This window comes from Linepithema humile, chromosome 1 (assembly GCF_040581485.1).
Source record: "Linepithema humile isolate Giens D197 chromosome 1, Lhum_UNIL_v1.0, whole genome shotgun sequence".
Lineage (NCBI taxonomy): Eukaryota > Metazoa > Arthropoda > Insecta > Hymenoptera > Formicidae > Linepithema > Linepithema humile.
Genome location: NC_090128.1, coordinates 38293501 through 38319951, shown reverse-complemented (window position 1 = coordinate 38319951; position 26451 = coordinate 38293501). Strand labels below are relative to the sequence as shown.

The window sequence follows — 26451 nt, the reverse complement described above, 5'->3', positions numbered from 1 at the left end:
GAATCGACTTATACTTTTCAAATGGAACGTGGTGTCACCAGAAGGATGGCCAGAATTATTACTGCCGCCAGCATTATTGTCTGCCGGAAAACTATTCAATCAAAGAATAATTGTCGAGAGCCTCCGACATGTGTGGACAAGGATTTGGGAGAAAATAAAATTGCAAAATGCGCATAAGTAAATTTAAAATTGTTTATAATTTGTTTAGTATCTAACCTAGATCCCGTTAAATTATCGTTATTCCTTTTTATTTTACGCAGTAAATGAATTTTTTGTTAATAACAAATTTATAAAAAATATATGTAGAATTACCGACATCAAAAACAAATTCATCTTTACTATTAATAAGATAAAGAAATTAATAATTATCAATTGTCATACTTATAAAAAGAAAGTATAATGTGTTAAAACAGTTTTACTTAAGTCCATAAAATTATTATTCTTTACCATTTTAAGAATTACTAAATTTATTTATTCGAAATTAAAACATTACTGTCAAATGGAGTTAATCACAATGGCTTCTGAAGTAGTTTATGTATTATTTATTAGCAATAAAAAATTTGACTATCTCGAGGTGATAAATAGAATTATCAAAGTAATTTATTTAATTTTTTAAAAGTTAAGCATCAATCATGTGCTTTGGTAACATTGAAAAAAATTACAAAAAGTGGAGTTAGTCACTTTGGCTTCTGAGCTGCTTAAATATAAAACTCATTTTTTGGTAAAATTTTAATAAATTAGTATCTTTATAAGAGAACAATATTTTAGCTCGAACGTGAATTCATATAAATTGCGATTAATCGCTCTCAGATCGATCAGTCGAAAATTCTATGTTTGATATAAACCTAACTTAACCTCACTTGAATCTTTACTCCGCATGCGCGAGTATGTCAGTTTGTACGTGACGGGCGGCACTATGGCGTTTGTATTTACAGTTTTTCGAGCGAGATTTCGTTTTGCAAGTGCGCTGTCATTAGCGAGTTTTGTGTAAGAGTAGTACATCACGAAATTAATGGTTATCGACGATCGACGACGACCGGTTGACCGCGGTATGAGGCATCGTATCATGCCTGCGCCTTCGGTCGGCTTTGGTGAACATATTGAGGTTGGTTTTTTGAATTTGCACCGTTTGCGCCGACGCTACCCATGGCAACGTGTGCATTCAGTAATAAACAATACTTCCCGCTTGTTCCAGGAATACGAAGTGCTGGATCTACTGGGCAAGGGCGGCTACGGAAGTGTTTATCTAGCAAAATGTCTTCGCAGTGGCATGGAAGTTGCGATCAAAATGGTAATTCATTTGTCCGTTTTTAAAAATGAGAAACTTTCTCCAGTCTGAGGAGATATTCTTCAGTTGCATTAAAATCTACAAATTGAGATTCTAGTTTCTAAGTGTATTCCATTTCAACTATATAAACGTCAGTTTAGATAAATACTTGCGATTAAGATGTAGATATAATCTCATTTATCAATATAATAAAATTGGACATATTGAACAAACAAATTGAAAGTAATATCAGTTTTTAATGCTTTGAATCCATAGACAGCAAATTATGCAGACTTAAGATTTATTATGGAGTTGTACTAAATTATTGATTTAAAATAAACAATGATGTTTGTGTTGCTTCTTTATACTTGTTGATTGTTATAGATCGACAAGAAAATGATACAAGCTGTTGGAATGGTGGATAGAGTAAATCAAGAAGTAAGGATACATTCACAGTTAAAACATCCAGCTATCCTGGAGTTGTACAGATATTTTGAAGATAGAAACTATGTATACCTAGTTTTAGAATTATGTCACAATGGAGAGTTTCAACGCTTTCTCAAAACACAAGGTGCCAAAGCTTTGTCCGAAGAGAATGGTACGTAAACTTCTATGTATGATAAAATATAAATTTTTAGTTGTAATTATCATAATAAAATTTTATTGCACTGTTTTAGCTGCCCATATAATTAGACAAGTTGTACAAGGTTTACTTTATCTACATTCTCATCAAATACTTCACAGAGATTTGTCACTGTCCAATCTACTTTTGACCAGAGATATGCAAGTGGTATGCAGAAATATAATATTTCTTATGAAGTAAAAATTTTGTTTTTTAATGTGACTTTTGTCTGTAGAAAATTGCGGATTTTGGATTAGCCACACAATTAAATAAACCAGATGAAAAACATTTGACTATGTGTGGCACACCAAATTACATCTCACCAGAAGTGAGTATCATTTAAAAATATCATTTAATATCAATTAAAAATTATCATTTCAAATATTATTTAGATATCATTTAAAAATTATTAAACTGCAAAACTAACAGCAACAATCATGTAGAATTAATGTTGCACAAATTTTCAGGTTGCTACAAGATCTTCACATGGCCCGGAAGCAGATGTGTGGAGCTTGGGATGTATGTTATATACTTTGCTGGTGGGCATACCACCATTTGATACCGAGGCTGTTAAAAGTACCTTGACTCGAGTAGTTATAGCTGATTATGTGATACCGCCACATTTATCAAATAATGCGAAAGATCTGATTGATAAATTGTTGAAAAAGAATCCAAAAGATAGGATATCCTTGCGAGATGTCTCTAAGCATCCATTTATAACAAATATAGAAAAAAATAGGCTATATAATGTAAGTAATGATGTATTAGTGGAATAGTAATATATAATATTAAAAGTATCATTTTTATACTTAAAAATATTGACTATTAATAATATTAAAAAAAATAGTATCATAAAATTTAAATTAATTATGTTTTAAGGATTGCTTGTTGCATTTTTATTTTACATTTTATTTATTTGTAGGAAAAAAACAGTATGGATAAAAACTCATTAATGGATGGCATGATGGATTCCGGGCTTGGAAGAACACTATCGTCATATGGCCGGCCTAAAATGCGATCCCGATCAGAGGAAAGAATGACTACGACGCCGATAATGCCTATCACCAGTATGAGAAGCGAGGCATTATCCGAGCCCATTGCAAAGTTGCATTCGAATATAGCGAGATACATGAATCACTGTGCAAAAGAAGACTCTGTATTGACGAGCATTCCAGTATCTCGCAGTAGAGTGTTGTCGCAGAACGAACAGTATGGTGATTGCAATGGACATGATTGTTTGGAAAGGCAGAAGGTTATAGAAAGGCACAAGCTAAGAAAAGAAAAATCCGTGGAAAATCGTAATATTGCAAAGGGAACTGAAGAGAGCATAAAGTTACAAGTGTCGCCCTTAAATTCCAACAGGCTACAACCCACCAGGCACAGAACAAAAACTGCAATTCTCACAATTCTAGACAACGGAGAAGTGTGCATCGAATTTATTAAGCGCAAAAACGGCATGGTATGTAGGAAAAAATAATATAAAAATTGTAATGTAAATATAATTCTATATGTTTCTATAATGTCATAATATGTATAACGTACACATATGTCTGTATGTTACTATAAATATATAACAAGAGGACGAAAAGTGTAAAAATATAAAGTAATGTTACGTATTACGTAATTTTGGTATTATAGGAAAAAGTTAGTGAGGTGTGTAGAATATCAGGCGATGGTCTACGAGTCGTTCTCTACAAACTGAACGTACCTGCAGAGATTGGTTCGCAACCACCACCGTTACCTAACCGAGGTGCCGACAGCATTTACTCGTACGAGAATTTACCGGCCTGTCATCATCGGAAATACATGTATGCATTTATTTTCGTAAAATTGGTTCAGGCAAAAACTCCGAAATTGACGCTGTATACACAATGTGCAAAATGCCTGTTCATGGAAAATGGTCCGCAGCCTGATTGTGAAGTGCATTTTTATAATGGAATAAAGGTAAACAGTCGTCAAAATCTATCGTTGACTTTTATACATTATGTATTTTGTATATTTTTTGTACTATCTTTCTATGTGCATCTTAAACTATAGAAAATTGCAAAAAAACAGTATTTACATTGTTATTTCTTTATTATCATAATTTAATTATTTAAATTCTTGTTATTTTATATTTTCTTACTTTATTTTATATAACTTTATGAAAATGTTTCAGATTGTTCGAATGAACAAGATCGTAAAAATCACTGAGAATAATGGCAGTGCGTTTTTCGAAGGTGAATTCCCACCACATCTCGAAAATTATTACGAACATTACTCAGAGTGTTATCAGCGTTGCCTACTTTTGGAATCCACTCTGACATCTTTGGAAGCAGCCACTGGGCATTCCTGTTTTCCCGTGATAGTCGGACGAAGGCCCAGTACGGCTTTAAACGATACTCCCTATCTGCAGGGAAAAGAAAATATCTCGCCTATTACGGACAGTTCTCCAGTCGTAAGTAACAAAGAATTTGTGTTTAATTTTTCATTATAATAATTTGCTTCTTTACCAAATTAATGTCTATTTTAGTTACCATCATTTGGTGCCACCTGCTCCATTATTTCTACGGTGGCTTCAAGGTCGCACAAGAACTCCACGCATAGTTCTTATAATAACGCGAATAAGATAGCAGTGCCAGGAATTGGTTTTGCTACGAAATTATCATCAGGCGATATTAGAGTCGATTATAAAGATGGATCTGCTTTAACTGTAAGTTATTGTCAAGTAATATGTTAATCTGCTTTATTATGTCCTCTAGCTATTCTATTTTCTAACTTAGTTAATGTACTTTAGTGATAGATTATACATTATTTATTTGTTAATCGTTTAATGTTGACAATCCTTTTTGTTTTATAGATTAATTCACCAAATCATGGCAATGGCATCACATATGAGGCTACAGATGGTACTGTTATGCGGTACAATAAATATCAAAAAGAGCAAAACTTGGATATATCGATTCAAAAGAAGCTCAAGCAATTGCCAATGATTATCGAATATCTCATGGAACCAAAGCACAAAGGCATTCGGTAGCTTCACATAAAAATGCAGTATATTTTGTGTAATACGACTGTGAAATCACACTCGCTCGTGGACTGTAAGAACTTACTATAGATTTATAGATTATTATAGATTTATAGATAGTTTATACAAATTTAAGTATAGTTAAAAAAATATTTTCTAAATATACAATTAATAATAAAGAATCGCTAATTATATTTGTTATCTACATCTATATATCTATTTATCTATATCTTTAAATCTATTTATATTTTTACTCTTGCTGCAATTAATTCGAAATGCAAGAATTATCAATATGTAGAGATATTTTAAGATACTTTATTTTAAGATACTTTAGTCTCTCAATTTTATAGAAAGACAATAAGAAAGATAATTGCGGCTATCCAAAACAGAAAATGGACATTTTCTAAAAATTCATATTTATTTTTGTAGATGAAGGAAAATAGAAGCCGATAATCATCGATATTACTAAGAAAACTTTTTGAATAATTTTTTTTCTATAAACGGAATAATTGAAAATGTTTCCATTGTCTATAATCTACAAGAGAAAAAATTCTACAAAACAAAATTTGATATCTACCATCTAATAAAAATATGCAGGTATATTTATTATTACTTTTATGAATAGGGAGAATGCTGTATTTAAATTATTTTAATTATTATTATTCATTATTTTATAATGTCGAGATAACAATAAGAAATAAATTTCTAATAAATAAGATATTAAATTATCTACAAAAATTTATAAGTCCTATATAATTATATATACGCGAGACGCTCTTTTCTCGTTGTTTGCGTTCTTTCTAATCATTTTTATCATGTCCATATTAAAATTTAAATATATTTATTTAGATTTTAATGTACAAAAAGTGCAGCTATAAAAATGAATCATATTTTCTCGGCACATTTATTGTAACTTGTCGATCCAATCAGCTCATAATCGTTCATTATTCTCGTCAACTCTGCTCCATTGAAGGAAACTACGTCTTTGATGAGTGCTTTTACTACAATCCACGACGCGCCCTCCCGGGGGGCAATGAACGATCCCATTCACTATTCGTTATGAAGAACAGCCATCATAACGCCATATTGAACCATTTCTGACTGGTGTCCCGTTCCCGTGAAAGTTATCACACTGTTTTCCACAATTTCCAAAGTCTGACACGGGTACGCGCAATAAGATTGATAAGATTGTTCGCGAAAAATTAATTTATTATTCGCGAATTTGAAAATTGTTTACAGCCTTAGTCGACTACGTAATCGTAGGAGTGCTATCTCGGAGTGACATACATAAATAATAAACAAGCAAAAAGTAACATACGCGACGTGCATATTATTTTGCAAGCAATCAGATTTATGCACAAATTCAAATCCTGTAAAATTGAGCAAATTTTTAAATATTAAGTTATTGAATTTTTCATATTTATGATCTTTTTTCTTTTTGTGATTGAGATAGTAAGTGGGATGTCCTTCATTATTGCGGCCGAGCGACATACAATTGCTGTGGTAATTAACAAGAGACGACTACTGTAATAGCGAATTCCGCGTCGCGAACGGGCACTGCCCATTTCTCTGCGAGCGTTCCTAACCTCAACCAACGAACGACGCGAGCTACGAAAATGGGTAAGTTTGTCGTGATAATTTAATGAAAATTTTCCGCGATTCCATTGTTTTTCATTACAAAATAATCGTTCGTTGTGTGAGGCCGATAAATCGATTGTAGATCCATTATTGAGAAGTGTGTGGCTGTCAATAACAACAGTTGTATAATCTATACAATCGTGAGCATTCATTAAAACTAAACAAGATTTTTGTATATTATTACTGATCTAATTAACATTTAAAAAGCTAATTTATACTGTAAATTATAACTTGTTCGACAAGATTTAGAGAGTTTATTAAACTTGATTGAGAAGAGAATGATGTCACAATAGTGGAAAGTGATTATGTGATAATAGTGAACGTCGCGTGCGAATTTCTGTCAAGGAACATTATGTTAATGGCACGTTTACGCTATTACGTTTGTAAATAAACTAAGATAATACGCGTGTACTTATACATACCTTTCACGCGTTATCTGACAGACTTACAGATAAGTGATTAGTCATTGGTTGGGTTTAGTCATTGACCGAACGCACCCACGTTTTGTCGCGCGTTCTTCATTTATTTTTATTGTGTGATTACTCTTGGGATTCGTATAACTCTATTAAAATGGCGAGACTACGTGAGCTACGTCAAACCAGAGAGAGTTTACCATTACGTGGCAAGTTTGTGAGTAACACTAGTGTAGACAGATTTTCTGAACGTAGTCTCCATGGTCTTGATTCAAGGGGACGATCTTCTAGTAAGTGTCTAAGAATGTTCTCAAAATGTGGCAATAAGTAAAGAAATATAAAAAGGATATAAATAAGATTTTGTTATAATAAATGTAGATATAAAAAAAATAATGCTATTTGTCATTACAACAAATTCTGTTGTAATTCATTAATCTATTTAAACGATATGTCCACATGTGTATAATTTATTTACTTGTAATATCGTATTTTTGTAATATATTAATTTCATTTTGTAATAAGATTTTATTGTAATTAACAATTTATATTAATCATATAAAAGTAGACATAATTCTCTGTAATCAAATGATAGATATAAAAAAAGACTTTTCTTGTTTAGGGAACATATGCAATGATTGCATGGCTAAAGTGCCCTATGCAACTCTCATAGCAACTATAATGTGTTGCCTGGGAGTTGGAATCTTCTGCGGTACTATGTATAGAGGTGGAACGTTGTCTACTCTTATGTTTGATCAGGTAAATCGATTATATCAGCTTATCGAAATACTTTTTAAAGAAGTTTTGTGGGAATTCTGTACATCTCAAGATATAAAATTAATTTAGGTGTTCCATCTGCATCTTTCATGGCTAGAAGCGATGCAAATGGTGTTTGCATCAATTGGAGCTTGCATGGCAGCTTTAGGATTTATGATTCTGTGTGTCGGTTTTCTTGCAACTGGTGCTACGCGACACAAGGTCTATCGTGCTTGGAGGTCCAGAGTGGGTGGACGTATTACCTGTGCTGTTGTAAGTACTTGAAGGAAAATTTTTGTCTTTAGTCTTATAAATATTTTGTGAAAGTTAAATTTTACCCTAGTCATATATCTTAATATAAATATTTCTACTTTTTTACAGTTTATGACTATCACCTACATTTTTCAAATAGTTTGGCTTCTGATTTTTGTATTCCTGATTATCACCACATTTGTATTCACTATATTTTGGGGCCTATGCAGCAAATCACGTGTCCAATCTCTTGAAGATTGCATTGACTTTACTCAATTCGGTAAGTTTTTATAGTGCTCGTCAATACATAAATGGATTGAAAGCAAAAAAAAAGTGTGTGTGTATTATAAGTCTATATATTTTCATTTTTTTACTTTAAAATCACATAATGAGATTGTTAATTTTTTTTAAATTTTAATGTAGCATTAAATATTTATTAATGCAAAAACTAATGCAAATAAAAACTAATACAAAGCAATTTTATGCAATTTCAGGCTTCATGTTTCCAAACAATACACGAGTACAAGACATGCAAGTATGTGGATCTCAAGAGGTAAAGCTCTTCTGCAAGGATTTCGTGGAAAAAGCTGCGGTAATGTTCATTCTGGCGACTGTGGCGGTCCTGCTGATAGTTTTGAGCGCAATGCACTACTTGATGTGCTTGTCTGCCAATTACGCGCACATACGGGATCACGAGAAGTTCCAAGAGCTGCAAGAACTGCAATATCTGCAGGATGCAGTCGATCCGGACTCTCCTCCACCAGGAATGGGTACTCTAGGTTCCCATCGCGGCAAAGACAGGTTCTAGGATACGGCCCGCGAGATCTTCACTATGAATCCTTTATAAGGAGCTTGTTCATTAGGACACATAAGTAACCTTCATGTCCGATTGGATATTTCTTCCGGGTGTTACTTCCTCTTTTCTGTGTACCTAAATTCGGTATTCTACTCATCGCGGTGTGTCGCGGTGGCTTACTGATCCGAGGATCTTGCGGGAACCAACTCTATGCCGTCCATTTTATCTGTCGTACGTAAGCATTTAAAAGCTTTTTCATACAAAGGAGACATTTATTAGAGTAAGGTCTTTGTCTTTAGCGTGAATGAAATGGATCCAAGTCGGGATCATTTTGTAAATTTGTATTAATAGAGAAAGTATTTGAAATCTGGCCTATGCACAACATGTTTAAAACGCACAATATGACAACACAGAGAAATTTTTTTATTCAGATATATTATTTTTATTTTATTTCGATGTACGCACATACTTACTGCGTTACGTAATAGTATTATGGAAGTATTCACGACACTTTAGGTCGTTTGGTCTAATATTTCGATATTAATTATTCTCGGACTGTACGCACTTGCGTATTATATCTTCAGTACTGAGATTTTTTACAAGAGAGATTTCTTTTTTTATATACGTATACATACGTTTACATAGTAGCTAAAGTAAAATATATGTATTTTCATTACATTCCGAATACTTAAAGTATGCTGGGAAAATCAGAAACGAATTGAATAATATAATAATATAAGATAATTGTTTGCAAAGTTATTTTTGCAATATTGCAGTTGCTCTAAATATGACAATTGAAGTTTTGTCACAGCATTTTTTCAGCATACTTTTTAAGCATATTTATATCTGTGCAATCATAAAGAAAAAATTCATTTTTCACAAAGCAACTTTTGCAAACTGCAAATTAAACATTACAAAAATCATAACATTGTGCATATGGGAGAACATTTAAATTAGTAGATTCTTTACTATACTTGCATATATATATATATATATATATATATATATATATATATATATATATATATATTATATATATACATATATATAGGGTGTCCCAGGCCTACCGTTGTATTACTCGTTAATGACAGATTCCTGAGGTCATTTACCGTTTCATCATCCTTCTGTTATCGGGTGATACGGTAGGTCTGGGACATAATATCGTCCTGTATATAATATCGCCTTGTTGTGAAAAGAGCAATATATTTTTTCGAATCATAAGAAAAATTTTGCTATCCAATATGTTGGAAGAAAAAGAGAAGTTTAATTCCTCTTTGCACGTTATTTGTGCCAAACTGGAAAAAAGAATTTTGGCTTTAAATAAAAAATCTATGACTTATATCACATGTTAATGTTGAAACACAAAAGTATGCGTACAATCGCGAGTTTCACTCGCCACATATTATTACTTGCTCAAATGATTTGACAATGGCAACTGGTTTAAAAAAAAAAAGATGTGATTATTAGATAAGAAATTTTGGATTCCGCAAATTAAAAATGGTGTTTTATGTACAATAGTTCTAGATTATTTTATTATACACACCTGACGAGTACATATCAAATGACAATTTGTGATGTTGGATCTGCATGTAAACGAAAGGTTGTACACCAGAGGAAGATAAACGGCACGCAACACGTATCTTTTTTCAAGGAAAAAATCTGATTATTACACTGGCAAAACTGCGTGCCGTATTCTAATTTGGAAATAACTATAATGTGTAGTTTATTGTATTAATGAATAAAAAAATATTTCCTGCTTAGAATTATGTTTCTGCATGTATTAAAAAATTTTCGTATGTAGCTTCCGTATTTTGTAATTTTCATATAATTTACATTAAGTTAAGGACAGTGTTCACTGGTAGACAAAGTATGTACAGTAATTATTACAAATTACATATTTTGTACAATTCATGTTTCGCACAGTTTATTCAGTCCTCGTCAAACTGGAGATCCAGCTCCAGATCAAGGGCGCTGACTTCTTGAAGGGTATTGATAAATGTATATCGTGAAAAAATCATATACAACTTTCGAAACCAAACATACTGAGACTTGTGCGCAGCCATGGCACTCTAGAAGAGAAAATAATGTTAAAGAAGAGATTTGTATAAAGATAATGATTTTTCCGCTACAAAATAGAACGTTCGAACTCACTTTGATTATTCGCTTCTGCTCGTACGTCACCAGATACCAATACGAGGCTGAGAGTAGACTGATGGGTAAATCTAGGAGTTGAATGTACTTTCTAATTATGTTGACAGACTCTAACACATACAGTTTACAATCTGGAACACAATAATTACGTATATTACGCCAGCTTATTAGGTATAGCTGTATATCAATCGAATGAAATAATACTGACAAGGAGGTACTTTTTTTTCTATGCATAACGCAGCAATTGCAAAGTACAAGGAGATATGATTCTTATGCCTGCTCACTCCATATTTGTCAAATGTTACAACAGCATTGATTCTGTACATCTCTATATATTGCAAGATATCTTCCGCCACTGTCTCTGTTGGCCATTGTACACTCTGATCATCTGGTAATTCGCTACTCCTGCACATTAGTTCATTGGACTTTATTCAAAAGATAGGTATCTCTATTTTATATCATCTTATTGTATATTTAACACTAAATAAAGTTATCTAATTTTTTTAATTGGCAGCTTTTAACAAATTAGATAAGCACACTCAGCATTAAATATGCAATTTAAATGTGAGTGCTTGTGAGTGATGTTTCTTATGAGATTAACTCACATAATAATAGTTACATTAGCCTCTGGAACGCCCAGCACTCTTGTACATGCCCACAACTCCTCTAGTCTCCTTTTGTCTCCACCTGCAAGTACACTGGTAAACATCAATAAACACGGCGTTTGCTTGACATTTATTCCTGTCAATACTCCGGATCATTGCTTGTGATCCTGGATAACGCAGGTAGCTAGTGACATGTACCCATGGATAAACACAGCAAGTAGATCTCGCTGGTCTTGGAGCGTGTCAACCAGTAGATCAACGGCCCAAAGAACATCACTTCGTCGTCCGGATGAGCAGTGACCAGGAGAAGTCTGCCGGGTGGACCAGGTAGCTGCCAGGCAGCATGGCCCACTCTTTTGAGAACTGCATAGAGGAAGACGCAGACGCAGAGATACGCCAGCAAGGCGATCAACAATTGCCACGAGATCTCCCTGATGTAGTACCACCACCAGCAGACTACCTCGTTGATCTGCAGGCTGAGGTACTGTCGAACGTAATTCAGATCGGCTACCATCCTGGAGATCCACGTACTCAACGATTCGTGTTTACAATTTATCACAGAACCGCCATGTCGCCAATAATCGCGAGTTATCACCCACGACCAAAAACAAACATTCTCATCGTCACGAAGCAATCGAGCTTGAGGTTATGTTGCTCCTATCAAGCGAGCGATTGGAGTAATCGTTATTCTAAACACTACCCACATTGAGTAATAAAGATGAGCTGACAATGAAAGAAGCATCGAAGAAAAGAAAAAAAATATTAATAAATATAAGATAATCGACAAGTTATGTATGACAAGTAATGTATAAAGCAACAAATATGTTATTTGTTAAGTACGTATTATTTGTTTATTGATAATAAATTTTTTAATTAATTTTAAAAATATTTGTGCCCGAAATCATATTTTAAAAATATACATAAAAAGATATATAATTAATAAGAATCTTATTTAATTAATATAATTATTATTTAATAAGATAATTACCGCGTAAACTTTCATTAAATTCTCAAAAATAATTGAATAAGAATATGTTGATTACATGTTTTATGTGTATTTTTTAAATATTAAAATTAATTTGATTAATAATTAAATTTTTAGACGACAATCCGAAATAATTCTTTGTTCTGATTAAAAACAAAAATTTAAAATAAAATTTTTACACTGCTCATTGACATTTTATAAATTGTTGTACATATATATATTAGTTGTATAGTTAAATTATTTAAATAATTATTTATAGATAATTCTGATTAATATGATCTATATGTCAAATTAGGAAGAGACAATTTACAAATGCATAAAACGATAAAGCATAATTTGGCATAAAAATTAAAAAGGTGATAAATCGATAGTATGAATCGATAGTATCGAAATGCGAGTATCGACAAATTCGAGTATCGATTTCTCAAAATTTTGTAGGTTATGTTTTATATTGTTTGTAATCTATTTTGTAAAGTACTTCTATTCAGTTTTCTGCTAATATAAATTACATTCCTTTTAAAAATTTCCAAGTTTTCAATCATATAAAGGTAAAATTTTTATGAGCAGATATATTTATTAACATCTACACCTAAGTAATTACTGAAAACTAATATTGAGCATAGTAGAATGTTATTTCAATAAATTGCTATATAGGTTATGTCAGTGTGAAGAATAATCGAAAAATTGTAAATTTTAGAATAATGAATAATGAAAAAGAAGTGGATTTGTATCGAGATACCTATGTGAGATACTTAGGTAATGATAAGATTATTAAATTTTGTCATTGATCATTTATGTCATGATTTCTTTATATCTTATAACTTTATATAATGCTAAAATGTCCACAAAAAAATGTACTTGAATTTTTCAATGATATAACAATAATAATAAAATTATAAGATATAACCACACAAAGATGTATTAGTATTTAAAAAAATCTTTATATATATTTTTTACATATATAAATTTTATATATAAATTGACGAAATAATTCTTTATTTTAGGCTATGCAAACGAGGTTGGAGAGGCATTTAGAAGTCTAGTGCCGAAGTCTATTGTATGGTCTAGTTACGCCATAGCGAGTGGATATGTACTCGCAGATACAGTACACAAGGGTGCAAAAGTTTACAAAGTATGAGAAAAAAATTTCAAATTTTATTTAATAGAAATAATTATTAAGATAGTTAATAATTAATTATTATAGGTTGATACTACTCTGCAAAAAACAAAAAATGTTTTGTTATCTACATCAGATACTCTGATATGGCAGACATTTGCGTCTATAGTAGTTCCTGGTTTTACCATAAATAGGATTTGTGCAGCAGTTCAATTTGCACAAAAAAGAAGTACAAGAGCAGTTTTGAAGAAACCTTGGATTTCAATACTTATTGGTTTAGTATCTATACCTTTCATAATACATCCTATAGATCATGCTGTGGAAGGAGCAATGGATGTTTCGTATAGGAAATGGACAGGTTACCATCCAAAAGCACCTCTATGTGGAATAGAACATTAGTAATGAAGTAAGTGATTACAATTATAGTATGTCAACTTGAGAGAGGTCATACTTAAACAAACAATGTTCATGAATATATTGAAGAGATACTTATCCCATTTTTTATATGGGATGTAAAATGCCTTGCTAATAATGATAAAAGAATATAATTTTATTTTTTTATAAGCACTATATATCATCTAAAGATGATAATACAATGGCTAAATTTGCTTGAAAGTAGTTTTTATTGAAACTGTTCATTAAAAATAAATCAAAATTCTTTAATATAACATATGAAATAAGAATAATTTGAGATAAGAAATGATACACAAAATAAGAGATTAAAATATAAAATAAGCTCTATACAAAAGAAGTTTTAAAATTGATATTTACTTAATTGAACATAAGACTAGCTTGAATTATTGCGACCTCTCTTGGTTTAGATAGCAAAATATTACTGCCAAAGATGTTCTAAGATAGTATAATAATGCATTTAGAATATATTATTGTTAGTCGCAAAATTGTTAAATACTTTTGTTATGATGTACATATATTATTTATATGTGCATTAAGATTTTTAGTGCGTTAGTTTTCTTGCACAATTGTTAAGCTATTGAATAAAGATGTTGATTTTACATTATCTTATTATCTGACTGTATAGTCTATCATCATCATCATCATCATCTATTAGATATGTAGTATCGTGTACTTTTATCTATTTTTGATATACCTATTATCTTTTGTAATGTTATCCGCATTTTTTACTTACTATGAAATTAAATGGAAATATGTCATATAGTTTATTTTCGCGATTTTTAACAAAATAAATTGGTTAAGGAAATTAATAAATTGATAAAATAAATTTATTATTGCAATTTTGAAAGAGTTTAAACGATTCTGCGGAGCAGAAATAGTTTCGCAAGTAGTTCAGATACGGCGAAAGGTTTCACGGCGCGGTTCTCAACGGTTAATAACTACGCGACGTTAGCAATACCCCGTTTCATGAAAATGTATCGTGCAAAAAATTGTATCACGTCGTGGCGGCGTTATAATTATACACAAGTAGCGTCGATTACGAGATATTATCTTTCCACACCGCACAATTTTCCTCACTATCGCGGTTAAATCTGAAATCTACGCTTGTGATAAATGCGATTATAATCGGTATACATTTTTAACAGCAACTTGAACAAGTCCGCATTAAGACATCAATGAGACCGACTAAGTGTTTCCGTAGATTGCAATTTTTGATCATAGATACCGTCATAAATTTTCCACAAAAAACTAGTGAGCAATTGATATGTATCTATTCTGTGAAATTGAATTTCTATGAAATAATCTGTGTGAAATCAAGATTCTGAAAATTCTTCTTGATATCTCGCGATACTTTAAGAAAATTAAAAAAAAATTTTGTAAAATAAAATATCATAAATGTTAAATGTATAATCTATTTTTCAGTATTTGATATAAGATATAAAATATTCCTGCCATTTTTCTGCGTTACGTAAAATAAAACATACTGTTACATATTCATACAAACACAACATACACATTCTTTAATTAATGGTGTTCTTTTTTTCTCGTTACAAAATACAGTTTTTGTAATTTTGATAGAAGAATTGAGTGAGAATTAAAAAATCGACATATGATTTTTAAAATTAGAAATTCGCGAATTGCCAGTTAAATCCTTTATAATTTTTGCACGTGGTACGCGACGACACACATAATACCTAAATCAGCCGCAGCCGCATTTATTGTCCTTGTCGTGTCAACCGCAGATCTCAAAGGAACGATATTGCGGAAGAACGAATAGTCTGTCACACCTGTGACATTTATTTTTTTTTTTCGGAGTAGTACAATCGTTGCTACGTCAGTCAACTAGAAGAAGCGATCGTATTTCTTTGTTCGTGCAAATACATAGTCTGTGTCCTTGATGGAGGAATAATTTGCCGGAAGCGGCTGGAAAATTTCCACGTAATTTGTGATACGTTGCAGACGCGATGAGAAAGGACACAAGCTGCTTCCGCAAGGATAATGCGTCTTTTCATAAACAGACATTATGATGATATATTACACTTCTTTCAACTTCGTTGATAACATACAATTAAATATACATCTAAAGCTTGAAATCCGAGAGTTTTTATAAGTGATTTTCGTAATTAATATAAGCGTGCAAAAATGCACGCAGAAATATTTTTAAAAATGTCTAAGAGTTATCGCGTTTTGATAAAGGAGTATTTTATTATTACAGAATTGTATATGCTGGTGGAGATACTGTGTTCATTTTTTTATTGTTGAGTTTTGCTTTTATTCAGTGGATGTGCATTTAACAACTAGATATCAAGCTCTTTTATATCTTTAAATGTAGCTGCACTTTCGTATTCTTTTCTGATTTTTTATTCTTTTTTTACTTTCCCTTTTACGTTGGCTTTTCATTACTTTACATTTGTCTAACTAGATTTGTCTAACTAGACGACATTAGAGTGGAAAAACAAATGGAAGATAGCAAATATATGTAATAAATTTTAATATTTATAGATAAAAGAAGCATGATTTTGATGATAATGGATTATAATGTTTCTTGTCTTTTATTCGCTTTTTTTTTTTGCGTCACCTAGTCAGATAAATATAAAATAATCGAAGGATATCAAGAATTTTATTAACTACACATTTTAATAAAATTTTAAATCTTGATCAAATTTAATTTAATGTTAAATACAATATCGTAGTTTTAAATCTTAGTTCTTTCAAGTAACATGAAGAGAATCTTAGAATTCAAAAGGAAAGCTTTGATTTAAATTTGCGATAAGAACTGGAAAAAACGATTTGTTGATTATTGTCTTCATCGAAAGATATTTATTATTCACATTATGATATTATTAATTTTATTTCTAAAATCTTTAATGATAATTTTAATAATAATTTACCTAATAATCAAACGTGCTGTAGCATCTTGCTATCGTTAACGCAATATCAATCACATTAGATCCGTGCGATCATATTTTTATCATATGTGATATATCGCGTTATGTGTACGTATATATGTGATACATTCTATACTATATTTTATTTATGCAAATATTACTTTATATATTTTATCTGTCCAGTTATATATAAAAATTCCAGAAGTAAAAGATTTCACGTTGTGCGAAACATTAACGGTGCGATTGTTCAGCGCGAGCACGTTGTAGTGCCAAAGTTTTGGCGCACGTGCGACCGAGATACTTACTCGGGGCTCTTAACGGCATGTCGCGTCTTCGATAATTAATAATTAATCCTCTTTCTTTCTTCCTTCGCGTTCTCTTCTCCCTTTTTGCCCCCCTTCGTGGAATTACGCAGGACACGCGCGTAAAGAATTTCAATGGCTGTAGGCGATATTATATACCGAGCCGGCTCGTAATCGTATAATTCTAACTACGCGATTACGGGCGCCGCTCGGCCGTAAATGAGGCAGCTAGCTCTAGCCGTAAAGTTTTAACCGCGCTAATAACGCAACCCTTACTATAAATATGCCCGCGCCGTGCGCGCGTCTAACCATAATACCCTCCGGGCGCGCAATTGCAATGAAGTCGTTCGTTCATTCGCCCGCTCTTGCATGCAGTAGCGCCGATACCGCTCTCGCGCGCGCGAGACGCCGTGACCGTAAATATCATCGAATAGACAGAAGCTCGTGATAATCCTCGCAATAAATAGTTCGTTATAGCCACGTTTAGAAGCAATTACCACACTTTCTGGATAGTCAAAAACGTGCCATCACGTACCATATTTTTTTTGTTTTTGGATATTGATTGCTGCTTTGTTACGAGTATTTTTTTATCCATTTATTGCTATAATTGATAATCTCGCAGATTTCGAACACGGAGAGTTTTTAACTACGATACACTTTCCAAGAACAGTCATACAAGTTAATGACAATATTCTGAAGACTTTTAAATCATGCCATTTATTTTTATTATATAAAAATTAGTAATTAATTGTTTAAAAAAATTTGAAATAGTTTTATCTCTAGTTTAATGTACCAAGATAAAAAATCACAATATATTTATTTATACACATATACGAAATAAATAAACAATGATAAATAAATATTTTATATGTGCACCTATTATTTCAATCCTATGAATGTTTTTTATTACATAAAATTATAAATAAATTTTTATTTGAAATATAGGTACCATAAGAAATTACGATAAAGTCGTTCTTAGCTATAATTGACCCCATTCAGCTTCCGGTGGGAAAAAAATGACAACATGACATCGTCGATACTTGTTTCGCTTTTACGAATTGACACTTCTAACAGGCGGGCGATTTTTCATAGGAGCCCGTAATAATCTCGAATTAGCTTTTCGGTAGTCCGTCGCCTCGACCCTCGTAATAAGCTTAACCGAGCGCAACAATATAATTTATAGAAGCCACTTCTTTACGGCTAATTATGGCGAATTACGGTCGTACGGGAGAGAGCCATTAAGTCGGGCTGGTCCTGATTAAGAAGAAAACGAAACGCGTAGGGAAGCGGAGATCTTCCGGTTTATCTTCGATTCGCATCCTCCTAGCTTGCGTGAGATATCTATCGTGATGCCGCTTTGTACCGAATGTCTCATTATGTTTGTGTTAACCATTTCTGATTTTTAAATCTTGATAATTATATATATTTCCTTGATGAATAAATTTCTTCAAAACCAATATATTATATATTTAACATATAAGAATACTAAGTAAATAACGCAGGTGATAAATAAAAATTTGGTACAAATAGTTGAACCCCGCGAACACGGATTAACTATTATTTATCTTGCCGGAATTGTATCAAGCCGTAATCTACTTATCGAACAGCGGAGTTCAAAATTTCACTATTGATGCATTGATCCATTTCAATGAAGTTAAAACAAACATATCCACTCAGTTTGACTTTATCGATTCATGATTCGTCTGTGAAAGGAGACTGTCGCAGCAGCAGCATTCGGCCACTCGGTTAATGGCACGTGGAGTCCTTTAATCGATAGAAAGGAGCGCGTGTCTGTTACACACACTCTCAATAACGCGTTATATTTCACGAGCCAAAACACTCGTTTATTAACATATCAGCATATCTCCAGTAAAAGAAGAATGAAAAAATAATTCAACAGATAAAAATGGAAAAAAATGAGAGAAGATAAAAGTTGACAAAAATAGAACAGGAAGAAAACAGAATAATATAAGTGCAAAACGAATGTCGACTAGGAGAATTGGAGATTAATACAATGACAGATAAATAAAGGAAAAAATCAGAGAAGAAAAGTAGCGGAGGAAGACAGAAAGAAAAGAATGATAATGAAAGAATGATAACGGAATAGGTACAGGAAACAAAATAAAAAAAGAAAAAGTACATAAAAGAAACAAAATAAGGCAATAGTATGAAAGAATTGAGAGACAGAAAAAATGAAGAAGCAACTGGGAAATGATGAAGGAAGGATGACGGAGTGTTAAGGAAAGAAAATGGAAGTAAATGATTAAAGAAAGAAAGAAGACTGGAGTGATAAGATGATTGAAGTAGATTAGAAAAGAAAAGGATTGTTAAAGTAATGTTAACAAGAAGGAATGGTCAAAAAGACAAAAATTAACAGAACTGAAAAGACAGAAGAAAAGATTGAAAAAATTAACGACGATAATCAAATGAAGAGAAATACATTCACTCTGTACACAAGTAAAAGAACAATACCACGCTAGAAAGAGGATGCTTAAAAAGCTGTGCAGGATATGTCAAGATATAATGTATATTATGTATAGAAAAGAAAAGAGAAAAGGAGGAAAAATTATCAGTGACGAAAAGAGGAAGAGGAAAAAGAAGAGAAAGGAACTGCTCGTACATGTTCATATACGAAAGAACGATATCGGATCTGACGGAGGAAGACAACGAGAACCGCTTCTACATAGACAAAAGATATAGGCACGTAGATGCAGAAAAGCAGATAAAACAGCTAGGTGGAAACGGCGTTGCGTCGTGCGATGGGCGGTGAGCGGTGGGCGAGAGGGAAGAAAAGCAGGTACAGGAGGAGGTGGAAACACACTTCGCGGGCGCGAAAGGTAAAGATTCCCTGAAACCTGTGGCATTTCGCGAGGCAGAGTCTACCCTCTCGTCTCCCGCGACGTCGCGGGATCGATAGCGTGTCAGACGAAGAGAAACAGGCGGCTGTGCGGCGGCGGTGGCGTCGGCGGCGGCGGCGGCGGCACCACCAGCCTATTTCCAGTAACAACAGCAGCCAGCCAGCAGCAGCAGCAGCGGCAGAAGCAGCAGTAGCAACGACAGAAGCGCCTCTCACAAGCGAATGCAGCTCCGCAGCCATTCCACGGCCATGTCTGGCGGCGCTCCGGCTTGGCTACGCCCATACCATTCGTTTCTGGCCAATCCCATGCTCGTGTAACGCATCAACCCTGGTGGTCGTGGCCAATGGGCGTAGCTGCTTTGCGTTGGCTTGCGCGCGTCCTGGAGCGAGTCAAAGCAGGAACGTGAGAGTAGGGGGGAGGGGGTGCTCGCCGATGCCGCAGGTGCAGCCAGTTGGCTGGCGAACTCGAGGCGAGCGTGCTCGCGACATCGTTCGTGTTCGCTACGCCGCTGTCGTGACGTGACGTATCGCGCCGTGCGCCGGCATCTCCGGTCCTCCCTCGAGAGAGAGAGAAAAAGAGCGTCATTGGCCAGCTCGCACGCCGATCAGAAGTCGTCGTGACGAACACCCGACGTCGCACCGGCAGTGCACGAAACTCCGAAAGCACGACGCCGTCTTCTCGTTAACCGGGATCGATCCGCCGGCGTGGTCAGCGAAACAAGATCTATCGCGAAGTCGAGCGAAGCCAAAAGAAATATTGTTTATTGTCGAGAACAAAGTTTCCAGAGTTGTTTCATACTGAAATATTTCGAGTAAAGAGGAGGCCCCCCGAGAACACTGGATCGTCTGTTGCGCGATCGCGTTCGAGGCAACGATTCGTGCGAGCGGCGTCATGACCATGTGTAAGGTGCACGTACTTCGGGCGAGATCGTGAGCAAACGAGAGAGTGTTGTGCTCTGGAAGAGACGCTGAAAAGATCCAGTGAGAGCAAACGGGAGGACGACAGCAATGAGGACGACGGGACGCTCTCAGGCCGACAGCTGAGAGAACACGCGCTGTTCGAGAGTGCGATTCCTGTCTTTGGTGACGGCACGAGAGTTTTGCTCGAGGTTCAGGTCGTGCTGCGCCGGAAGGTGCAAGAAAGCGCGAAGCGAGCACGGCGGGAATTTTGCAGTGAGTGCCGAGAAAATTGAAGGAAACGCTGGCATTACTGGCATCGGGGGGGAAAGTGTGAGAAGTGCGATTTAACGGCCGTTGGGATAACAACAGTAAAAGTGGGTGCACTGAGGCCCTCGGGACCGTTCGGCCGGTACGGGCCCGTCGAAGGTGGGCCTGGTGGTGGTCCCGGGCCCGGCGAAGGAGTGGGGGCAGGGGTGGCCGCGGTTGCGGCTGGGGAGGTGGAGGGCTACGGGGGCGCCGGGGGCGGGGGAGGGGGCCCCGGGGGGGTTGGTACCCCCCGAATAAGGGTCACGGCCCTCGGCGGGCGTTGCTGCGCACCCCTGCCCGTCACCCAGGCTTGTAACATAGGTAAGTGACATGCGTATCGTTTACATAATAGTTGATAGAACTTCGGACCCGAAATCGGACCCCGCCGTGCGTGATAATTCTTTCACACTCGACGCGCGTGATGTTTCTGTCGCCAGATTAATCGTAGTTAGATTTAAAGCTGAGGTTAAGGAGAACCGTTGAGAAACGGTATAGGTATATTCTCCAACGTTCGACAGAGTCGCTGATGAAATGTACTCTAGCAATGCTGGCTCAAATATGAAAATTACATATGGATATTTTTGCGGTTGCATGCTGCAATGTAGTCGACAAAATAATTCGAACATTACAGCTTTCCATTGTAAAAGCTTGATAGTGTTAATAATGTCAAAGTGCAAAGAATCAAAGGTTCCGGAAATGTCAACTGTCAAAGCATATGCAACGCATGTAATTTCCGAAATATATAATCGAGAATTGTACGTTATTATAATTTTATAAGGAAAAACATAAGTATAAAATAAATATAAAATTTATTATGGCTAATTCCTTAAAGTGTAAGATTGATAATAGCGTGTATTTTATACGCACTTATCTTCTGCAAATCTGTTCCACACTTTCTAAAAATTTTTCTAACAATTGTTGAATCCTTTTTGTTGAATATTCTAAAAGAAGGTAATTAAGGCATGCGAGAGAGCTGTTGCAGATAATCGTACTTTAAATCCGTACTCCATCCATTTTGTCGTGCTTTTGATACTTCGCTTGATATGTCATTTAATCTTTTATACGTATGTGCAAAGCATATTTTGCGTAAAATGGGATGAATTCCGAAGTAACGTATTCTGTCTGATGCAACATTGAACTGATGTCATATCTAACGCACCGGAGAAGCGTGTAGGCTACGCGCGACGCGTGAGACAGGATCAATCTTGTTCATATTAAAGTATCTTTATAATATATGTATAACATCTGCATTGATGATCGATTCTAGGATTCGTGACTTTTTTCTCGGAAAAGAAAGAAGTTAATAATAATTTTTTTGCCTATAATTATAAACACAATAAATTTATATTATATTTCACATTTTAATTTTATTTTCTATTTCTTTAAGCATTTAAACTTCACGATTGGAAATTTATTATCTAAAATTCGCATAACCAGAGCAATGTTTTAAAATTGATAAATTTGGAGCTATTTTTTTTTTTTTTTACTTTTAATTTAGTATCAAAAGCTTAATCACATTTTCTAAAGCTGCATTGCTTTATGAATTAAGTATCGCCTTTTAACTGGGCGTCACTAGGTTTCTTCGCGAGAATTCTCGATAAGGTGCGTTGCTGTAAAGTACCTGTTGCTATATGCGAAACTTTTGCGCACGATTTTTCCGCTCATTTTCACGCGGTGGCGTGTGCGCGAGAGCACAGTGTCATTTCGATCAATCTTTTCGTAGGGCGTGAATCTCTTTCTTTCTCTCTCTCTTTCTCTCTCTCTCTCTCTCTCTCTGCGAGAGACGTCATGCGTGAGAAGCTGCACGTACGAGTAGATCACGAGTCAATGAACCGCTCAATAGAGAATGTAATTCCGCGACGTTATACATGCAAATCTATGCTACGATCGAAGGAGCGACGCACTTTTTTTCCGCTCGCTACGTCGCAATTGCGTGGATCAAAATGGTAGAGAAAAGTGCCTTTTAAACGTTTGTATCGCGATAGGCGTGCGTGAAGGTTGTTCGTAAGAAATAGGGAAGGCTGGAATACTTTTTCAAGTATGTTAATGTATTTAAATCTTCTGCCTTGAGAGAAGTTTGTCACATGTGCGAAAGCGAAAAGTATGACATATGTATATGTCATTCAAAGTTATATTTTTAGCTAATTTTATGTTTACATTAAAATAGAAATCTAATTATAAATATGAGTCATAATCTGACTAATTAATTTGAAATCTTGTGAGCGACGGCAAACACGTGCTTATGCAGAAAATGTATTTGATTGTTTCTATAAAGAGATCTTGTTTAATTATAGAAATAACGGTAATTTCTAATAAAAATATTTAATAGTAGTAACAATAAAATAGAAAATATTAATATAAACATTATGTATTTTTAATGTAATTACGGATTGTTTATTCGATCATTTCTTCTCTTTTCAATAACAATTAGTCTTTATTGTCGTAGAAAATTGATATTTTTGTATATATTGATCGTTTTTAAACATTTAGCGTAAAAATAGATTGGCTCAATAAAATTAAATAAATAAATTTGAGCAATCAATAATTGATTTATAATAAACTATAATTGATTATTGAAGATGACACAATTTTCTTGTATATTTTCAAAATTCTTTTTAAGTATTTTATTTTATTTGCAAAAAATAAAATCTTTTGTTACCTGTTCGTATTAATCCATTAATTTCTGCCATTAGAAAATAACAGAATCAAGATGATACTCTCTCTCACTTGATAATTCCTCAAAAGCGTACAAAATATTGTCTATACATGATATCTCGTATTAAAAATGATAGAAAAAAACCGTATACTCTTATCATTAACTTTAAATAATTATATACAATTGATAATAATCTTTAAAAATTTATATTGTTTTCGTTAATATGGCCATCCCAATTTCTTTGAATTACCAAAGTCAGTGAATCGATCCATCGCTGACGTGGCTCTTGCGCTGCGGAAAATAGTAATTTCGTCACGATGGTTTACCGAGTCTAGATGCACCTGACGTAAGCGATCTTAGACTGATTAAGGTAATTCGTTCTCCCACTTCATCCCCTCTGCGTAGGCATCGCGACTCTAGGGTGAGAATGCGCATGTCGGAGTATACACGGAAGTGGGGCTGCGCGAATAAACATGGGTTCACGCGACCGTCAAACGCGATTGCGTTCGAAATTACGTTCGTGAAACAGTTCCGAGCTGTTTTAGCAATTTCGGATTTGATGTATCAGTCAAAAATTATATTACATTATTGGCCGATGTGAGAAGATGTTTAATTCGACATAAGTAAAGAACTCATTTTTAGAATTTTAAGTAAGTATGTACGAATTTTAAGTAAGTATGTACGAATTGTAGCAAAGAAATCAAGCAAATAGTTTTCTTACATTTTTGCTGTTATCTTTTTCACTTATTAATTGTTAATAAGTAATAAGTAAATAATTAATTTAGATTATTGGTTATACTTGATATTGACTCTTGCTATTTCGCATCTAAATAGGTAATACGGTATAAAATTTTGCATTTGCTTTTGCAAATAATATTTCTTAATTATCCATTATTGATCAATGTTTTGATAAATAATTATTAATATTAGGAGCGTCACGTTATTCTGCGCTGTTATTGTTCTGGTATTTGTGATAAAGATGTCTTGATAAAGCCTGATCCGACGGAACAAAACAAGATCCGGCGTGACGCGAGCAATGACGTTCAGTCGGAAAAAATCGGATTAAGCAATCCGATGTTGGTGGCTCAACAAGATTTTCGTCTCACGTCTAGCTAATCCTAATCTGGTTTATGCGATTCAGTTAACTAGTTTGGTCTTTCTATAGCTTTCTATCATTCACTTTATTTCGGTTAAGGCACGTGTAAAATCAAAAGCTTTTCTAGGTTGAGGATTGCATATGTGACGTTTTTATTTTTGGTTGACGAATTAAGAAATATTCTAATAAAGCAGGAAATAAAATTTTATATTTAAATTTGTTGTGTCGGTAATGACAAAAGAATGTTTATAAAATTTTTTGCGGTTGTCATTGTCGAAATTTTTCCGTATTAAAATTAAATGTATATTATTTAAACTTCCTTATAATTTTTTTAAATTTTATCCAATTTTGTTTATCTAGTAATCATTGTATTTCTTTTAGCACTACGTAGCGTTTGTTTTATTATAATTTTATTGTTAATCGATACTGAGTCATATATCGATCACTTCAGATTCGAACACAAAGCAGAAAGAAAATATCAATGCGAGTTATATCGCAGATGCGTGAACGAATCATTATTTCTTACAATTTAAGTCGTAAAATGTATGAAGTGTTGATCTATAAATTTTATTTATTAACAATAAATGTGTTATTCATATCTTCTAAATCAAATAGCTTTTCCGTAAAGGATCTTTTTCGAGTTATATAATAAAAATAGCCGTTCAAACTGTTAAAAGCGGACGTCTAAAATAAAATTGACATATCAATTCAGTGTTATATATTAAAGATGAATTATTAACGATTTCTTTAAATATTTTTTAATAACATATCTGCCGACGGTAGTCGTTTAAACAGGTTATTTTAATCGGCGTTGATCAGTACGTAAATATCCTGTGTATGTATCTTATATTCGTTAAGACAGTTATTCAGGCATTTATGTTGTTACGCGATAATCTTACTGGAATGTGGTATATTTATAAATAAAATTAGCTCTTCTAAGTGTGTTATCTTAATTTATGTTATAAATCTTGAGATTAGACAGTTTATCGTTCAAATATGCAGTTAATATTTTTTCACAAAAAGAACTTTGACCAATTTTAATCGTTATTACGCGATTAAAAAAACTATCTCTAATTTTCATACATATTATTAACTTGAAAACATATTTCAACTTTAATTGCTTTCAACTATAATTGTAACAGAATTCTATGTAACCATTACACGCGATTTGCTAAGTCTAAAAATATTGTTCTCCGTATATTGTGCTCCTTAATAAGATTTTTTAATTAATATAAGATCAGGAAAAATGGGATTCTTATTTATTCAATTATCGCTCAAATGCCACATATTTATGAATATATTTGTTAAAATAATTTAACAGATATTAAATAAATTTAATAATATTATAAACTATTTCAAATAATTGCATCACATATATTGATTCTGTCTTTTTAATATTTATAGTTACTACTTTTTGGATATATTG

The 26451-nt window shown here is 33.7% G+C and overlaps 5 protein-coding genes across 10 annotated transcripts in view; 4 read left to right on the top strand and 1 right to left on the bottom strand.

Moving 5' to 3' along the window:
• The first annotated feature begins 862 nt into the window (after positions 1-862).
• On the top strand, positions 863-5090 carry SAK (Sak kinase). The gene is made up of 11 exons (XM_012380219.2): positions 863-1105; positions 1196-1291; positions 1652-1865; positions 1945-2057; positions 2125-2217; positions 2357-2638; positions 2812-3348; positions 3528-3833; positions 4048-4326; positions 4402-4581; positions 4729-5090. Exons 1-11 carry the CDS (start codon positions 1013-1015, stop codon positions 4903-4905), a joined length of 2370 nt encoding a protein of 789 aa, XP_012235642.1. The 5' UTR covers positions 863-1012; the 3' UTR covers positions 4906-5090.
• A 766-nt stretch (positions 5091-5856) lies between these two features.
• Positions 5857-10265, top strand: M6 (neuronal membrane glycoprotein M6). 4 transcript variants are annotated; one of them, XM_012380204.2, is made up of 7 exons: positions 5857-6060; positions 6350-6516; positions 6978-7237; positions 7567-7703; positions 7791-7973; positions 8082-8232; positions 8447-10265. In XM_012380204.2, the coding sequence occupies exons 3-7, from the start codon at positions 7105-7107 to the stop codon at positions 8758-8760; spliced, it is 918 nt and encodes a 305-aa protein (XP_012235627.1). In that variant the 5' UTR covers positions 5857-6060; positions 6350-6516; positions 6978-7104; the 3' UTR covers positions 8761-10265. The 4 variants fall into 4 exon arrangements, with proteins under 4 accessions (XP_012235627.1, XP_012235626.1, XP_012235629.1 ...); XM_012380203.2 differs by having other exon boundaries at positions 6778-7237; XM_012380205.2 differs by lacking the exon at positions 5857-6060 and adding an exon at positions 6077-6268 and having other exon boundaries at positions 6778-7237.
• A 279-nt stretch (positions 10266-10544) lies between these two features.
• Positions 10545-12226, bottom strand: PIG-L (phosphatidylinositol glycan anchor biosynthesis class L). Its single transcript, XM_012379808.2, has 5 exons — positions 11703-12226; positions 11505-11586; positions 11108-11304; positions 10900-11030; positions 10545-10817 (listed from the first exon to the last, which is right to left on the bottom strand). The coding sequence occupies exons 1-5, from the start codon at positions 12016-12018 to the stop codon at positions 10677-10679; spliced, it is 867 nt and encodes a 288-aa protein (XP_012235231.1). The 5' UTR covers positions 12019-12226; the 3' UTR covers positions 10545-10676.
• A 672-nt stretch (positions 12227-12898) lies between these two features.
• Positions 12899-14619, top strand: LOC105679666 (mitochondrial fission process protein 1). Its single transcript, XM_012379824.2, has 4 exons — positions 12899-13037; positions 13187-13245; positions 13494-13621; positions 13694-14619. Exons 2-4 carry the CDS (start codon positions 13191-13193, stop codon positions 14003-14005), a joined length of 495 nt encoding a protein of 164 aa, XP_012235247.1. The 5' UTR covers positions 12899-13037; positions 13187-13190; the 3' UTR covers positions 14006-14619.
• Positions 14620-20448: 5829 nt separating this feature from the next.
• The window catches only part of Lim1 (LIM homeobox 1), a 36278-nt gene continuing 30275 nt past the window's right edge, over positions 20449-26451 (top strand). Inside the window, exon 1 of one of the 3 annotated variants that reach the window (XM_012380231.2) lies at positions 20449-21594. The gene's annotated coding sequence lies outside the window, so the exon portion shown is untranslated. The remainder of the gene's footprint in view (positions 21595-26451) is intronic. The other 2 variants (XM_012380229.2, XM_012380230.2) reach the window with 2 other exon arrangements.

What these genes read in the sequence shown, in the direction of transcription:
- SAK (XM_012380219.2), top strand. Translation starts at nt 1,013, where the DNA reads ATGGTTATCGACGATCGACGACGACCGGTTGACCGCGGTATGAGGCAT. An exon ending in GCTTTGGTGAACATATTGAG is followed by an intron (nt 1,106 to 1,195) that starts GTTGGTTTTTTG and finishes CGCTTGTTCCAG; the next exon opens with GAATACGAAGTGCTGGATCT. An exon ending in CAAATTACATCTCACCAGAA is followed by an intron (nt 2,218 to 2,356) that starts GTGAGTATCATT and finishes ACAAATTTTCAG; the next exon opens with GTTGCTACAAGATCTTCACA.
- M6 (XM_012380204.2), top strand. Translation starts at nt 7,105, where the DNA reads ATGGCGAGACTACGTGAGCTACGTCAAACCAGAGAGAGTTTACCATTA. An exon ending in TTCAAGGGGACGATCTTCTA is followed by an intron (nt 7,238 to 7,566) that starts GTAAGTGTCTAA and finishes TTTCTTGTTTAG; the next exon opens with GGAACATATGCAATGATTGC. An exon ending in CATTGACTTTACTCAATTCG is followed by an intron (nt 8,233 to 8,446) that starts GTAAGTTTTTAT and finishes ATGCAATTTCAG; the next exon opens with GCTTCATGTTTCCAAACAAT.
- PIG-L (XM_012379808.2), bottom strand. Translation starts at nt 12,018, where the DNA reads ATGGTAGCCGATCTGAATTACGTTCGACAGTACCTCAGCCTGCAGATC. An exon ending in CTTGCTGTGTTTATCCATGG is followed by an intron (nt 11,587 to 11,702) that starts GTACATGTCACT and finishes GTGTACTTGCAG; the next exon opens with GTGGAGACAAAAGGAGACTA. An exon ending in GCTAATGTAACTATTATTAT is followed by an intron (nt 11,305 to 11,504) that starts GTGAGTTAATCT and finishes ACTAATGTGCAG; the next exon opens with GAGTAGCGAATTACCAGATG.
- LOC105679666 (XM_012379824.2), top strand. Translation starts at nt 13,191, where the DNA reads ATGAATAATGAAAAAGAAGTGGATTTGTATCGAGATACCTATGTGAGA. An exon ending in TACCTATGTGAGATACTTAG is followed by an intron (nt 13,246 to 13,493) that starts GTAATGATAAGA and finishes TCTTTATTTTAG; the next exon opens with GCTATGCAAACGAGGTTGGA. An exon ending in AGGGTGCAAAAGTTTACAAA is followed by an intron (nt 13,622 to 13,693) that starts GTATGAGAAAAA and finishes TAATTATTATAG; the next exon opens with GTTGATACTACTCTGCAAAA.